At 36.6% G+C, this 17,692-nt stretch overlaps 1 protein-coding gene across 1 annotated transcript in view; it reads left to right on the forward strand.

The window, feature by feature from the left end:
• Positions 1-16,817, forward strand: part of LOC308347143 (ankyrin repeat domain-containing protein 26-like) — a gene marked incomplete at both ends in the record, with an annotated part of 252,683 nt that extends 235,866 nt beyond the window's left edge. Inside the window, 5 exons of the mRNA XM_080810281.1 lie at positions 8,481-8,648; positions 10,536-10,569; positions 10,916-11,057; positions 16,314-16,527; positions 16,754-16,817. Of these exons, the coding sequence (XP_080666407.1) occupies positions 8,481-8,648; positions 10,536-10,569; positions 10,916-11,057; positions 16,314-16,527; positions 16,754-16,817 (622 nt within the window). The remainder of the gene's footprint in view (positions 1-8,480; positions 8,649-10,535; positions 10,570-10,915; positions 11,058-16,313; positions 16,528-16,753) is intronic.
• Positions 16,818-17,692: the final 875 nt, after the last annotated feature.

The following is a 17,692-nucleotide window of genomic DNA, read 5'->3' on the forward strand; positions in this document are numbered from 1 at the left end:
TTTTTTAAATTTACTTATTTGTTAGAGAGAGAGCGAGCGAGCACAGGCAGACAGAGTGGCAGGCAGAGGCAGAGGGAGAAGCAGGCTCCCCACGGAGCAAGGAGCCCGATGTGGGACTCATCCCAGGACGCTGGGATCATGACCCGAGCCGAAGGCAGCTGCCCAACCAACTGAGCCACCCAGGCGTCCCATTGACTTTTACTATCTTGTATATTCTAATGACCCTCAAGTTTGTATCTCCAGCCCACATCTCTCTGTGGAATTCCAGACTTACACATAAAACCACCTATTTGATATTTTGGGGGATAGTTATTGGGTATTGCAAACTTAACATGCCCAAAATTGAACTACTGATATTCTTTCTTATACCTGCCTTTCTTGTCTTTCCTAATTAAGTTAATGACAATTCTTCTAGTTGCTCTGCCAAAAAACTTGGTATCATCTTTGACTCCTGTCTTTTTCTTTTTCATACATGCCCCATCTAATCTGTCAGCCAATCTTGTCAGGTCTTCCTTCAAAATATAATCAGAAGCCAAACACATCCTCCATGACCAAGCCACTGTCATCTGTTGTCTGTATCGGTGTAATAATTAACTAATTGGTCTTCTTGTTTGTTTGTTCTTTTGCCTTTTCTTTTTCCATTAATTCTAAACACAGTGGATCTTTTAAAACATAAGTCAGATTATGTCTTCCTCTGCTCAAACCCCAGTTGCCTCCCATTTCGCTCAGAGTATGTGCCGAAGTTCTTTCTAACACCTACAAGGCCTTGTGTGATCTATTCATCTCAGGTCTCTCCCTATTGCTTACTACCTCTCCTTGATTTGAACTCCTATTTTCTGTCCTTTTCACTCTGCTGAGGTACACTGAATGTTTCACTTTTTTTTTTTTTTCTCACTATAAACACTTTGAGCTTACCTCTCTACTTCCTGTTGACTCTGTCTGGAGTGCTTTTCCCATCAATAATACTCTTATGGCTTGCTTGCTCCTTGCTTCTTCCTTTTTTTTTTTTTTTTAATTTAATTTTTGCTTAAAAATTAAGGCATTTCGGGGTGCCTGGGTGGCTCAGTGGGTTGAGTCTCTGCCTTCAGCTCAGGTCATGATGCGGGGGTCCTGGGATCAAGCCCTGCATCGGGCTCTCTGCTCAGTGGGGGGCCTGCTCCGCCGCCCCCCACCCCCGCCCCGCCGCCTGCCTCTCTGCCTACTTGTGATCTCTCTCTCTGTCAAATAAATAAATAAAATCTTAAAAAAAATTAAGGCCTTTCTTGGTTATCCCGATTTCTTGGTTATCCTATATTTTGGGAAATATCCTGATTTCTTGGTTATCCTATAGCACATCAAAATTTGATTTCTCTGCTTTAGTTTTTCTCCTCTACTACTGGCTATTTTGCCTGTGTAGTTTATTGTTTTTTGTGTTTACTTCACTCATGAATAGGATTTTTATCTGTTCATTGCCATGTTCTCAGTGCCTAGAAAATGTTCTAGCATATATAGTTCTATTCAATAAATGTTTATTGAGTGAATGGGGTTTAACCTGCATGTATTGTTTTTAACATAATACTGATTCTCACTTAAACAAAAGGAAAGTTTGACATGGGTCCCTTCTGACAATTTAACCTGTCAGTTGTATGCATTTTTTTTTAATTTTGGGGGGGCCCAATATTGTGGTTACTTGCTACTTATTCTTTTACTGGTATTTATGTTAGCTTTAATTATAGTAAAATGGATCAAAGGAATCACAAACTTCATTTATATTTTATTAGGGAAAATGAAATATGATTGTAAATTATTATAAGATTTTAACAATTCTTGCAAAAGGATTATGAGCCCTCAATATGTAAACTAAGAAGATGAAGCTGGAATTTATTGCCTACTAGTAAGAGAGAACTATGCTGGTCAGTCTTTTCTGACAGAGCAGTCTGCTATTCTTATATAGGGTTTTGGGAAGAGTAGAGTTTAAGGTTTGGGGGACTTTCAGAGAATTAAGTGGTTTGTCATAATCTGAAACACCATGGTAATTTGGGTGAGACGGTTGGTTGGTTGGTTGGCACTCGAGGCATGTGTATTGGAGTGATTTTGTTCCATATTGGCTTTCTTTTAGAAAGGAGGAGCTGGCATTGCCTGATTGGTGAGTGAGGCCAGTAGGCATTGATCAATTACACGCATTTAAAACTGCATATGGTGGCTTCTTGTTACTATGGCTTCCTATTCCTATTTGGGTTCCCCCCACCCTAAGTTTGAGGCGACTTTAACTAGATTTTTTCTATTTAAAAGTTGCTTCTATCAACTGTGTTCAAAATGAAAGCTATTTCATATTCTGTAATTATAAATTTATTTTTGAAATTTAGGTCGAGAGAGATTGTTCAATAATTGCTTTCAGGAAGATCCTTCTTTTTTGGATGTTAAATTTTAACTAGAATAGTTATCTGTTTAACAGTTTTAAAACAGTAATTGCTAGCTTTGTTTTTGTTTTCAGTGCTCTGAGGGGCTCATGTTCAATTCCTAAATTAATCATCTCTTGTGGGAAATTTAGTCTTTTTGTGAGTTTAGGTAGCTATATGCTAATAATATTCTCTTGGATGCATTTAGTCCATGAAAAAGTAATTATAATTTTGTATTAGTAAATCTAGCTTTTTATGTTAGGATTAAATAGTAAGGTAAAAGTATACAAAAGTTACCAAATCATTTTCTTTAAGAAAATTAAGAAGAAATTATTTGTGTGAGAGAGAGTATGAGCAGGAGGGAGGGGCAAAGGGAGAGGGCGAAGCTCAGCGGGGAGCCTGATTTGGGGTTCGATCCCAGGACCTGGAGATCATGACCTGAGCTGAAGGCAGACCTTATCCGACTGAGCCATCCAGGCACCCTCAAATAATTTTATTTTCAAACAAAATTAATCAGATTATTGCTATTTTTGACATGTGAGTATTGTTGAATTTTGTCCAGATTTTTTGAGGTATAATTGACAGATAACTGTGTAGGTGTAAGGTATACCTGTATTACTTTAATACTCTTTTATATTGTCAAATGATAATAGTGTTAATAACTCTATCACCTCGCATAATTATCATTTCTTTTTTAGCAACTCTTTTAGTAACTTTCAAATATGTAACAGTATTATTAACTGTAATCACCATTCTGTACATTAGACCCTCAGATCTTACTAATCTTGTAATGGGTAGTTTGTACCCTTTAGCCAATATCTATCCATTTCCCTCAGCCTCCTACCCCTGGCAACCACAAGTCTATAAATGTGTTTTTTTCAAGATTCCATGTGTAAGATTATAGAGTATTTGTCTTTTTGGATGACTTCCTTCACTTAGCTTAATTCCCTCAAGGTTCATTCATGCTGTCGCAGATGGCAGGGTTTCCCTCTTTTTGTTTTGTGGCTAAAAATATTCCATGGTAAATATATACCACATTTTTTAAATTAAATTTATTATTTATTTTCAGCGTAACAGTATTCATTGTTTTTTCACCACACCCAGTGCTCCATGCAATCTGTGCCCTCCCTAATACCCACCACCTGGTTCCCCCAACCTCACACCCCCCCGCCCCTTCAAAACCCTCAGGTTGTTTCTCAGAGTCCATAGTCTCTCATGGTTCACCTCCCCTTCCAATTTCCCTCAACTCCCTTCTCCTATATATATATACACCACATTTTTAAATCCGTGGATCCCCTGATGGGCATGTAGGTTGTTTCCATGTCTTGGCTGTTGTAAATAATGCTGCAGTAAACATAGAGGCGCAGGTACCTCTTTGAGATACTGATTCATTTCCGTCAGAATGTTCCCAGAAATAGGATTACTGGATACTCTGATAGTTCTATTTTTAGTTTCTTGAGGAACCTCCACACTGTTTTGCATAGTGGCTGTACCAGTTTACAGTCCTGTGACAGTGTGTAAGGATTCCCTTTTCTGTACATCTTTGCCAGTGGTATCTCTTCCCTTTTTGTTGTAAGCCATTTTATTAGGTGTGAGGTGATAGATATATCATTATGGTTTTGATATGCATTTCCCTGATGAATAGTGATGTCGAGCCCATTTTTTGGTCCTGTTGGCCATTTGAATATCTTCTGAGGAGAGCTGTCTATTAAGATGCCTTGCCCAGTTTTTAATTGAATTATTTGTTTTTTTGCTGTTGAATTTTATGAATTTCTTATATACTTTACATATTAACCTTTTTTCAGATAGTATGGTTTGCACATATTTTCATCCATTCTGTAGGTTGCTTTTTCATTATGTTACTTGTTTCTGCTTTGTTTTTTAGATAAATTCAACTTAGTTAACATATATTGTATTACTAGTTTCAGGGGTAGACTTTAGTGATTCATCACCTGCATGTAACACCCAGTGCTCATCACAAGTGCCCTCCCTAATGCCCACCGCACAGTTAGACCATCTTCCCGTCACCTCCCCTCCAGCAACCCTGTTTGTTTCCTCTAGTTAAGAGTCCCTTATGGTTTGCTTCCATCTCTGTTTTTATCTTATTTTTTCCTTTCCTTCCCCTATATATTCAACGTAAATGGAACTAGAGTGTTGCTCGTTTCTTTTGCCGTGCAGAAACATTGCTTGTTCCACCGATTCTGCTTTTGTTGCTTGTACTTTTGATGTCACATCCAAAATCATTGCCAACATCAATGTCAGGGAGCTTTCCCCCTGTTTTCTTGTAGGAGTTTTATGGTTTAAGGTTATATATTTAAGTCTTTAATCCAGTTTGGGTTAATTTTTGTGAGTGGTGTAAGTTAGGGGTCCGGTTTCATTCTCTGCATGTGAATATCCAGTTTTCTCAGGATCATTTATTGAAGAGATTATCTTTTCTTCCTTGAGTGTGCTCAGCTCCCTTATCAAATTTTAGTTGACTATATCCATGGGTTTATTGTCCGGTTCTTGATTCTGTTTCTTTGGGTTTTGTGTTTTTTTTTTTTTATGAATGGTCATCCTATTTTGATTATTGTACCTTTGTAACAGTTCGAAAACAGGAAGTGTGATGCTTCCAGCTTTGTTCTTTCCTGGACTGATTTGCTTATTTGGGGTGTTTTTTGTTCTATATAAATTTAAGTATTCTTTTTCCTATTTCTCTGAAAAATGTCACTGGAATTTTGACAGGGATTGCATTGAATCTACAGATGGCTTTGAGTCACGTGGATATTTAATGTTGATTTTTCTAATCCATGAATAATGAGATATCTTCCTATTTGTGTGTCTGATGTTTCTTTTATCAAAGTCTCATAGATTTTAGTGTACATATCTTTCACCTCCTTGGTTAAGTTTATTCCTAAGTATTTTGTTCTTTTTGATGCTTTTGTGAATGGTATTTTTAAATTTCTTTTTCAGATTTTTTTGGTTAATGTATAGAAATGTAACGGATTTGTATATGTGGATATTGTATCCTTCATCTTTGCTAGTTCTAACAGCTTTTTGGTGGTGTCTTCAGGATTTTCTATATGTAAGATCATATCCTCTGCAGACAAAGACAGTTTGATTTCTTCTTTTCTGATCTGGATGCCTTTCATTTCTTTATCTAGTCTGATGTTTAATACGAGTGGTAAGGTGGGCGCCTTTGTCTTATTCTTGAACTTAGAGGAAAAACTTTCAGTGTTTTGCCACTGAGTATGATGTTAGCTGTGGGTTTTTCATATGTGGTCTTAGTTATGTTCAGGTATGATACTTTGGTACCCACTTTATTGAGAGTGTTTATCATGAAAAGATGTTGAATTTTGTCAAATGCTTTTTCTGCGCATATTGAGATGATCATGTAATTTTTTTCCCATTCTGTTAATGTGTATCAAACTTACTGATTTGATTTGATTGATTTCTATAGGATAATTTTGCTCAATAAAGTATTCTTGGTTGGCAGTTCTTTTCTCTCAGCATTTTTTTTTAAGCTTTTATTTATTTGACACAGAGAGAGGGATCACAAGTAGGCAGAATGGCAGGCTGAAGAGAGGGGGAAGCAGGCTCCCTACTGAGCAGACAGCCTGATGTGGGGCTCAATCCCAGGACCCTGAGATCATGACCTGAGCTGAAGGCAGAGGCTCAGCCCATTGAGCCACTCAGGTGCCCTTCCAACTCTTTATTAAACTTCTCATCTTGTTCATCTAGTATTTTTCTCATTTTATTGAACTGTTTTTTTGTTTTGTTTTGTTTTTTAAGATTTTGTTTGTTTATTTATTTATTTTAGAGAGAGCATGTGTGTGAGCTGGGCAAGTAGCAGAGGGGGAGCGACATGCAGACTCCACACTGAGCATAAGGCTGATGCTGGGCTGGATCTCATGACCTTGCGATCATGAAACAAAATCAAAGGTCAGGTGCTTAACAGACTGAGCCACCCAGGCACCCCTGAATTGGCTTTTTGTGTTTTCTTGTAGCTCACTGAGTTTACTTAAAACTGCTATTTTGAATTCTTTTTTGGATAAACTACTGATCTTCATGTGTTTGAAATCAATTACTGGAAGATTATTGTGATCATTTTGTGGTATCATATTTCCTTGACTTTTTATATTCTTTGAAGTTTTACATTGCTGTCTTTGCATTTGAAGTAGCCTTTAATGACTACCTTTCCAGTGTATCCAAACCCGATTTTGTTTTGTTTTGTTTTGGTTTTGCTCTGGTGGTGTGCTGGAACTTTACTGTAGGAAATCTAGTTTTTCTAAAAAAGCTCTTTTTTCAATGGGTGATTATCTAAGTGTTTTCCAGGGGCTCCCAGATGTGGTTGAGAGGAAGGGGCTAGAGCCAGTCTATGGGCTATTGCTGGGTCCATAGCTGGGACTGTAGTGAGTGTGCCTGTTATCTGATGCATGGGTAGGCAAGAGTTTTCCTACATCCCTTGGTTTATGGTGCTTGGTTCCACAGCTCCTACAAAGAGGTCCACAGCTGCTTTGTCACCACAAAGACATTGTATTGTAGTTGTATATTGATCAGTCTTTGAAGCAAGGGATGTGTATTTGCTTATATATGGTTGGACTTCATAACTGTTCTGTGAACTAATAAATGAATTGAAATGGGTAGCCGACTTTTACAAAAAATTGGGTTTTTTTTTAATTCTTTACCAGTGAAATTATTAGAAAACATTGGCTTTTTAAATCTTTAAAAAATTTTTTAAAAGATTTTTTTAAATTAAATTTAATTTTTTCCCAGTGCTCCAATATTCATTGTTTATGGACCACACCCAGTGCTCCATGCAATATGTGCCCTCCTTAATACCCACCACCAGGCTCAACCAACCCCCCACCCCTCCAAAACCCTCAGTTTGTTTCTCAGAGTCCACCACTCTCATGGTTTGTCTCCCCCTCCGATTTCCTCCAACTCACTTTTCCTCTCCATCTCCCAATGTGCTCCATGTTATTACTTGCTCCACAAGTAAGTGAAACCATATGATAATTGACTCTCTCTGCTTGACTTATTTCACTCAGCATAATCTCCTCCAGTCCCGTCCATGTTGATACAAAAGTTGGGTATTCACCCTTTCTGATGGAGGCATAATATTCCATTGTATATATGGACCATATCTTCTTTATCCATTCGTCTGTTGAAGGGCATCTTGGCTCTTTCCACAGTTTGGGGATTGTGGCCATTGCTGCTATGAACATTGGGGTACAGATGGCCCTTCTTTTCACTGCATCTGTATCTTTGGGGTAAATACCCAGTAGTGCAATTGCAGGGTCAGAGGGAAGCTCTATTTTTAATTTCTTGAGGAATCTCCACACTGTTCTCCAAAGTGGCTGCACCAACTTGCATTCCCACCAACAGTGTAAGAGAGTTCCCCTTTCTCCACAACTTCTCCAACACTTGTTGTTTACTGTCTTGTTGATTTTGGCCATTCTAACTGGTATAAGGTGGTATCTCAATGTGGTTTTGGTTTGAATCTCCCTGATGGCCACTGAAGATGAACATTTTTTCATGTGTCCATTAGCCATTTGTATGTCTTCTTTGGAGAAGTGTCTGTTCATGTCTCTGCCCATTTTTTGATGTGATTTTCTGTTTTGTGTGTGTTAAGTTTGAGGAGTTCTTTATAGATCTTGGATATCAGCCTTTTGTCTGTAGTGTCATTTGCGAATATCTTCTCCCATTCCATGGGTTGTCTCTTTGTTTTGTTGACTGTTTCCTTTGCTGTGCAGAAGCTTTTTATCTTGAGGAAGTCCCAAAAAGTTCATTTTCACTTTTGATTCCTTTGCCTTTGGAGACATGTCTTGAAAGAAGTTGCTGTGGCCGATGTCGAAGAGGTTACTGCCTATGTTCTCCTCTAGGATTTTGATAGATTCCTGCCTCACATTGAGGTCTTTTATCCATTTCGAGTTTATCTTTGTGTATGGTATAAGAGAATGGTCGAGTATTTATTTGAGAGAGAGGGATAGAGAGTAAGAAAGGGCATGAGAAGGGAGAAGACCACTGAGCCAAAGGAAGTGGCTTAACCAACTGAGCCACCCAGGCTCCCGAAAACATTAGCTTTTTAATGGATGTTTTAAATGGATTTTTTTAAAATAGTGCTCCTGCTTTGGATATAAAAGAAGTAAGGAAAGGGGATAAAGAAAAACAAACATCAAAAGAATCTGTGATTACATCAAGGTTTGAGAAAGCCCCTTCTCTAACTTCTCATCCTCTACAAATGAGTGATGACAACACTTCAAGTGGAATGGATCAGGATGAAGGAAGGTAAAATCTACAAATTCTTTATTTCCTTCTGAAGGAATTTTAACAGTGATTACTTTTTATGGAAATAAAATGCTGTAGTGTAGGTACAAGTGAAGACAAGAAATACTCAAGTATATCAGACACACTGCTTGAAAGGTTAAGATGAGGACAAGTGACTTTGACAAGGAGCAGTTTCAACAGTCACCATGGAAGCTGGACTGTAATGAATAAGTGTAAAGAACTCCTTAAAGAATTTTTACAGGGAAAGGTAATAGAGAAATGGATGATATGAAAAAGAATGTGGAGTTCAAAAGAATTTTCTTTATTTTTTAATTTTAAGATGGGAGCTTTTAGAATACCTTTGTATGCTCCCGGAAATGATCCAATGGAGATAGGCATGGCTATTTTATTTAATTTTTTTCACATTTCCAAATGTTAGAAAGCTTATTGATTGTATTACATTCTTTTAAAGATGATATAGTAATTGTCCTTAGTACTCCTATTCATGTAGTTTTGTGTCAAGAAATTGTTTATTCAGAATTGGTTCCACAGTGGAGTATTCTCATATAATTGAATATGCAGATACTATCATTCATTCATTTAAAACTATACATATAATAGTAAATATACAAACCTTAGGCCATTCTGAATAGAACTAATCATTCCTTGATAATTTTTTTAGATTTTATTTATTTATTTGACAAACAGAGATCACAAGTAGGCGGAGAGGCAGGCAGAGAGAGAGACGAAGGGAAGCAGGCTCCCTGCTGAGCAGAGAGCCCGTTGTGGGGCTTGATCCCGGACCCTGGGGTCATGACCTGAGCTGAAGGCAGAGGCTTTAACCCACTGGGCCACCCAGGCATCCCCATTCCTTGATAATTTTAGATATTCAGTGCCTTTGACAGTATCATGAATAGCTATGGTTTTATTAGGGACTTTGAATTATCTGGTTATATTTACTTAATATTTGTTTAGATTCTGGGGGAAGGGGAAAGATTTTATTTATAATTGAAAAATAAACTATCAATCTATCATAGATTATTACTTTTGGTTTATAAAGTTCTAAATTACAAAGCTGAAGATTCCTGTACCAACAGTGTCATTGACACCTACATAGTATACTCAATAAGTGTCTGTTTGTGAATAAACAGTTGAATGAATAAATGAATGCCCATTGATCAACTTATTTAGAAGAAGCAAATCTTGAGTTGTTTGAAAGTAGATTTTCAATATTGCCTACATATGAAGTTTTTTATTTAAAAAATGGTTAAGATTCATGAATTATTATTTACAATTATAGCTAAAAATGGAATACTAAGAGATTCATTTGCTATCAGATTACTTAAAAACACTTAAATATTACTTTCACCATATACTGTAAGACACGTGTTTTGAAGGCACATTTCCTGGATTTGAATTCTGGGTCTACTTCTGACCACCTGTACCAGCTTTGGGAAGTTACTTTTTTCTGTGCCTCATTTTCTTCCTGTGTAAAATACCCAATATAATTACCTACGTTTATAAGATTGTTGTGAGGCTTAAAATACCCTTAAAACATGTGAAGTTTTCATAATAATGCATAGTATTTACACAGTAGATCCTCAAAACACTAATATCATGATTATCAAAAAAGGGTTTCTTTCATATAAGAACTTAACTTGCACTTTCCAAATAGTTTTTAGAACCAGTAAAAGCTTGTTTTTATTGAAAATGATGACAAAAAATGTGGTATGTTTCTTCATGTCAAATAATGCAAGTAACGTTATGATTTTCCTTTGCTTTTTGTCAGTTTGATCTAAATTTAATGCTTTGTTAACATTATTCATAATATAGTTTAGATATGATTTAGATATTCTTTGTATGTTAAGTATTTAATGTTTGCCTGAAAATAATTGATTTTTTTTTTAGATCTGCAAAGAAAACATCTAGTGACAAGGAAAAGGTAAATATATACATATAATTTTTTTCATTTATTTTTAAATTTTTATTTTATTACGTTATTTTGATAAATAATGTTTATCAGAAATATTATTCCATGATAAAAAATTACTTTAGGAAAGGCATAGTGAAAAAAGAGAAAATCTGCCTTTGTTGTACAGACATTTACTTTGAAAAAGTTGTTCAGAAACACTAGTTATTGATAAAGGTCATTTTGATAAAAATCAGTCCTTTTGAAAGTACCTTTTTTTTACTCTTGTAAAAAGATACGGGTATTTATCATCTCTCTACACTTAGTATATTTTATCAACATTTAGGGGACATTTTGAAGTAGTATTATTTATTTGTAGGTCAAAAAGCAAATTGATTCTATGGATGACTTTGATGACTTAACTCCGTCATCTGAAACAATTTCGGAGGGTTTCCGCATGCCTTGCTCTAATTATATGATTTGCATGTCGCTAATTGAACAACATGGCATGGATTGTAAAGGTAAGACCCTTGTGTAAATATGAAGCCTTTGTATGTACATTACTATAGTAATATGTGCACTTCTTGTCTAGTGCTGTACCATACAACACTGATGTGTTATAGAGCTACTCATCTCAGAAATACGTTTTATATGAAAATAGAGAAATGTTGAATACTCTTAGCCAAAGAGCTGTAATTTCCACTATGTTTTTCGTCATGGGAATGGCACACCTGATGTGTGTTAACTCTCCTCTTCTGTGCCTTCACCCAAGGTCAGGTCAGGTTACCACTACATTTGTCCTAGAATACTGAAACGACCCAGGACTGTTTTCCCTGGCATTCCACTTCCCAGAATCTTGGTCTACACTGCAACCATAGTTACCATATATTTTTAAAAATTTATATTTCATCACGTGACCCCCTTGCTTAAAGCTTAGTTATTACGTCTCATCGTTCTGGGGTGAAAAACCACAGTTCTCAGCTTCATCTTGGATTGTTTCATATTCTTCTGTCCGTGTCTCAGCCACTGTTTTAGATATTTTTTCTTATAATAGAGGTTTTTTCCCCTCAACAGCTTAAGTTAGGGCAACTGCACATTATGAAGTGTATAATTTGATAGTTTTGACATATTTATATGCATATGAAACCTTAACTGTAATTCAGGCAGGTAATAACCCTTAAGTCTCGTGTCTCTTTGTATTCCCTCATTATGAAACTGCCGAATGGTTTTCTAAAGTAGTTGCACCATTTCCAATTCCCACTAGCAATGTGTAAGAGTTCTGATTTCTCCCTATATATTCATGAACACTTAGTATTGTCAGTTTTTTAAGTCTTAGATGTTCCGATGGGTCTGTAGTATATGTATCATTATGGTTTTAATATACATTTCCCTAATAACTTATAATGTTGAGCATATCTTCGTGGGCTTATTTGCCATCTGTATATCTTCTTTGAACTGTCCAAATCCTTTGTCATTTTAAAAATTAGGTTTTCTTGGGGCACCTGGGTGGCTCAGTGGGTTAAAGCCTCTGCCTTCGGCTCAGGTCATGATACCAGGGTCCTGGGATCGAGCCCCGATATCGGGCTCTCTGCTCAGCGGGGAACCTGCTTCCTCCTCTCTCTCTGCCTGCCTCTCTGCCTACTTGTGATCTGTCTGTCAAACAAATAAATAAAACCTTTAAAAAAATTAGGTTTTCTTACCTGTTGAGTTTTGAGAATTCTTTGTATATTCTAGATATAGTTCCTTTATCGCCTGTATTTTTTTTTTGCAAAGATTTTCTCCCAGTCTGTGACTTTTCATTCTCTCAGCAGTATCTTTTGAAGAGCAGTTTTTCTTTTTGATGAAGTCCAGTTTATACCTTTGTTCTTTTATAGATTTTTGCTTTTGGTGTTCCTATCTGAGAAATCTTTGCCTAGCACAAGGTCAGAGGTTTTCTCTCACGCTTTCTTTTAGAAGTTTTGCAGTTGAATAACAAAGTTTTATAGTTTTAGGTCTTACATTTAGATCTGTGATCCATGAGATCCAGTTTGTGTTCTTTTTTTTTTTTTTTAAGAGTTTATTTGTTTATTTATTTATTTGACAGAGAGGGAGAGCATGAGCAGGGGGAATGGCAGGCTGAGGGAGAGGGAGAAGCAGGCTCCCTGCTGAGCAGAGAGCTGGACACAGGACTCAGTCCCAGGACCCGAGATCATGACCTGAGCCAAAGGCAGCCACTTAACTGACTGAGCCATGCAGGCACTCCCATTTTGAGTTCTTTTTTATTTATGATACAGGGTATGGATCCAGGTTCATTCTTGAACTTGGTAAGTTTACTTATTAGTTTTAGTAGCTTTTTAAAAAATTCTGTCAGATTTTTCTACATAACCAAAGTTTATCAAACTTTTTTTAACTACTATTTTACTAATTTCTTCAGGTGGAGCCAAAGGTCATCAGTTTGAGACTTTTCTTCTTTTTTAGTATATACATTCAGTGCTATAAATGTTCATGTGAGTGCTGCTACTGCAGGATTCCAGAAATTCTTAGGTGTTATATGTTCATTCCCATTCAGTTCAGAATATTTTCTAATTTCTTTTTTCCTTACTTCTTTGACCCAGGGGTTATTTAAAGATTTTATTTATTTGAGAGAGAGAGATAGAGAGTGAGAGAGAGAGAGCGAGAGCGAGCGAGTCTTAGAGCAGACTCCCCTCTAAGCAGGGAGCCCAGTGTGGGGCTTGATCCCAGGACCCTGAGATCATGACCTGAGCCGAAGGCAGACACTTAACCAACTGAGCCACCCAGGCGCTCTGACCCAGGGTTTATTTAGATGTGCGTTAATTAGTTTGCAAATATTTGAGTATTCTCCAGAGATATTTTTATTCTTGATTTCTAATTTGATTTCTTTGTGGTCACAAAACACATTCTTATGACTTCAGTTCTTTTGACTTACTCCTTTTATTATAATTTATTTTATGACCCAGAATATAGTCTCTTTTGGTAAGTGTTCCACGGATGCTTGAAAAGAACGGTAGTGTTCAAGTCTACGATGTCCTTGCTGATTTTCTGCCTACTGAAATCTCAGACTATAATTGTGAATTTGCTTGTTTCTCTGAAGTTCTGTCAATTTTTACTTTATGTATTTTGAACCTATTAATAGATGCATAAACATTTTGGTTTATTATGCTTCCTTTAGTTGACCCTTTTATCATTATTAAATGAACTTATTTATTGCTGCTAATGTTTTTGCTTTGAAATCTATTTTGTCTGGTATTAATGTAACCGCTCAGGCTCAGCCTTCTTTTGCCAAGTGTTAGTGTGGTCTATCATATTTCTGGCCTCTTAACACATTTGTAGTTTTTACATTTAAAGTGCATTTTTTTTTATAGGTGGCAGATAGCTGGGTCTTCCTTTTTTATCCATTTTGACAGTCTGCCTTTTCATTGAGACTTTTAGACCATTTTCATTTAATGTGATTATTGATGTAGTTGATTTGAATCTGTCATCATGTTGTTTGACTTCAATTTGTCCTTTCCGATCTTCATTCCATTCTCTTCTTTTTCTGATTTCTTTTGGATTAAGCAAGTAATTTTTATGATTTAGTTTTATTTATGTGTTTATGTGTATGTATGTATTTCGCTTACTAGCTGTAACTCTTTAGTTTTGCTATTTTGGTGATTAGGGCCTAAAGTATATGATGTAAGCATCATAGTCCTCCATCTAGTAATGTTATAACACATCATATGTTGTTTAAGAAAATTATAAAGGTTTACTTTCTTTTCTTCACTCCTAGCCAGATCCTTCTGGATCTGTGGGTTTATAGTTTTCATTAAGTTTAGAAAGGTTTTGGCCATTTTTTCTTTTCTTTTTTTAAAGATTTTATTCATTTATTTGAGAGAGAGAAGGAGAGAGAGAGAGAGTGCAAGCACAAGCCAGGGGGGAGGGGCAGAAGGAGAGGGAGAAGCAGATTCCCCTCTAATTGGGGAGTCCAACACTGGGCTTGATCCTAGGACCCTGAGATCATGAGATCATGAGATCATGACCTGAGCTGAAGGCAGACGCCCACTGACGAATCCACTCAGGTGCCCCCCTCATTTTTTCTTCGAATATTTTTTTCTAGTTCCTTTCCTCTGCCTCTTTGGGAAATTGTATATTAGCTTCTCACAGTTTTCAGATGTCAAATTTCAGTCTTTTATTTTGAGCTGTCTCATATGTGTTTATTGGAAAATCCAGTGTGTTTTTCATGTGTGATATAATTTACATCTCTGTAAGTGCTATTTAGTTTTTAAAAAATAGCTTCTATGCCTCCACTTACCTTTTTATGCTTTCTTTGGAGTTCTAGCTAAGTTAGTGACAAACAGTTTGATCCTTTCCCGTCCTGCTCTTATGAATTGTTAGGTGAATCCAGAGTAGTGTTCAGCCTAGAGCTCATAATTCCCCACTGCTGAGGCACGACCTACTTACGCTATTCATTGTGCTGCGGGTTATGAGTTTTTCCAGCATGGCTAATGGGGATAGATACTGCCCCTGGTGCCGTGTGAGCACCAGGCAGGGTTTCCTCTGCTCTTTCCAGATGGATCTTTCCCCTGGTCACAGGAGATTTCCTTACGTGCATGCATTGGTTATTACTCTTCTGTTCTCCGGGGTCGTTCGTTCTTCTGCTTTCTCCTCGCCAGTGCTTTGACCGCTGATCTCATCTGTCTTGGTTTCACCGGACTCAGTTTCATCACCTCAACTCAGGGAGTCTGGTGGAGTCTATGTCAGTTTTTTCACCTGTGTCATGGCCTGGAAATTGTGCCAAGGCAGTGAGCTCCAGTATGTGTTAGGCTAACTTCTTGTGTTTTCAGGGATCATTGTCCTTCATTGCCTGAATTCCTTTTTCTTGAAAGTGATTTTAAAGTGTATTTTACCTGTTTTTGTTTGGCTTTTTTCAGGTAGGAAGATAAATCAGTACCTGTTACTCCATCTTGGCCAGAAGCAGATTGCAATAGAACTTTGGCACATGCTGTAGACTGTCTTTAATGCTCTCCTTCCTCCTTTGCTCACGTGTTTCCTGCTCCTCCTTCATTTCTCAGAATAGTTATCTCTTTCTCAGGGAAATCTTCCCTTCCTACCGTAGATCAAGTTATGTTATGTGATCATAGAACTCTTTTATTATAGGAACTATCTGAATTTCTAATTGTTTTCTCCTTCCCTAGACTTTAAGCTACATACAAGCCAGAGATCTGCAGAGCTTAGTGTAATATCTTTTGCTTTTTAAAAAATTTTATTTATTTGAGAGACAGAGTGCATAAGCGGGGGGAGGGGCAGGGGCAGGGAGAGAAGCAGACTCCCCACTGAGTAGGGAGCCCAGTGGAGAGTTTGATCCCAGGACCCTGAGATCATGACCTGAGCTGAAGGCAGATGCTTAACCAACTGAGACACCCAGGCATCCCAGTAATATATTTCATATTGAAATCCTTCAATATATATTTGTTTAATGTATGAATGAATGAATGTGAAAGCATACAGTCCTTTATATGCAAAAGTACTCATATATTTTATTCTTTTTCTTTTTTAATATTTAATTAATTTATTTGAGAGTGAGCATGACTAGGGGTGTGGGAAAGAACAGAGGGGTAGGGAGGAAGGGTGGAAAGAATCTCAAGCAGACTCCATGCTGAGTGGAGCCCGATGCAGGGCTCAATCCAACGACTCTGGGATTATGTCTGACCTGAGCTGAAACCAAGAGTTAGATGCTTAACCAGCTGAGCCACCCAGGTGCCCTATATATTTTATTTGATTTTGTTTTTTCTCTGATGTAGATCCTGTCAGTTTATTGAAAATCCAGGAGGCGGTTCTTTCATATGAAAGATTAATAGAACTTCAAAAATATCACTGTGGACAACTTAAAAGAGAAAATAAAAAAATGGAAAATAAGGCTAATGAACTACAAAAGGAGCTATTAGAAACAAAAGAAATGATATCGAAGTTAGAGCTTCAAAAAGTGGAATGGAAGCAAGAACTCTACCGTTTGAGGTATGATATCTTGGTTTTAAGGAAATACTTGAACTATTTACTTTTTTTTTTTTTTTTAAGATAGGCTCCACGCCCAATATATGTGGGGCTTGAACTCACAGCCATGAGATCAAGAGTCACATGCTCTATCAGTTGAGCCAGCCAGGCACCCCTTGAATTATTTACTTTTATACTACAGATGTGTAGAAGTTTTAAAATTGCTAACTTACCTTCTGGGATTTTATAGGGAAGAAAACTTCTTTAGTATTGTGAAGTATGAGATTCTTCAAAATAATACAGCAAGTTCTTAACAGCTTTTAATAATTTAATGAATATTCCAAATATAATTTTAATGATCATATAGAAATCCACCATGTGGAAACCTCATTATTTAACAAATTGAATTTTGGGTTTTTTTACCCCCATTTTTCTATACTTTAATTAATGCTGTAAGCAATGTTTTTTTATATAAATCTGTTTATACATTTCTGGTTACTTGGAATAAATTCTTCAATGTACTATTGTTTACTTAAAGTATAAAAATTTTTAAAAAAGTTCTTTGATCCTATTTTTAAATTGGACCCATCAACGGGGTATAAAATGGCCATTTTTCTCGAGACAGAAAACATTTTTAAAATTAGTTTTTTTAAAACTAATTTTAGTGTGACTAAAAAGTAAAATGGAAAATGACTACTGCTATGTTTTTTCAGCATCTCTCTTATATGTTGATAAAATTAATTCAAAAGCCTATGCTGCAAGCACATATTACTCTTTATTGTTTACTTAATATAGATCCTGTGTTGTTATAAAAGGGGTTTTTAAATGATTTATTAAATGGATAGTAGGGGAAACAAATAATACATTATATGTTAATAAAAAAAAAAAAAACTGATAAGGGGTACCTGGATGGCACAGTTGGTTATGTGTCTGCCTTTGGCTCAGGTCATGATCCCAGGGTGCTGGGATTGAGTCCCCCATTGGGTTTCTTGCTCAGCGGGGAGCCTGCTTTTCCTTCTCCCTCTGCCTGCTACTCCACCTTTTTGTGCTCTCTCTATCAAATAAATAAATAAAATCTTTAAAAACATGAAATGAATAATAATCAATAAGGTAAATTGAGAGTATTGCAGAAGAAGAAACATAAAAATTATAGGGCAACAAATATTCGACTCCCTAGCCTGGTCCTGGA

The sequence above is a fragment of the Martes martes genome (assembly GCF_963455335.1).
Source record: "Martes martes genome assembly, chromosome: 8".
Lineage (NCBI taxonomy): Eukaryota > Metazoa > Chordata > Mammalia > Carnivora > Mustelidae > Martes > Martes martes.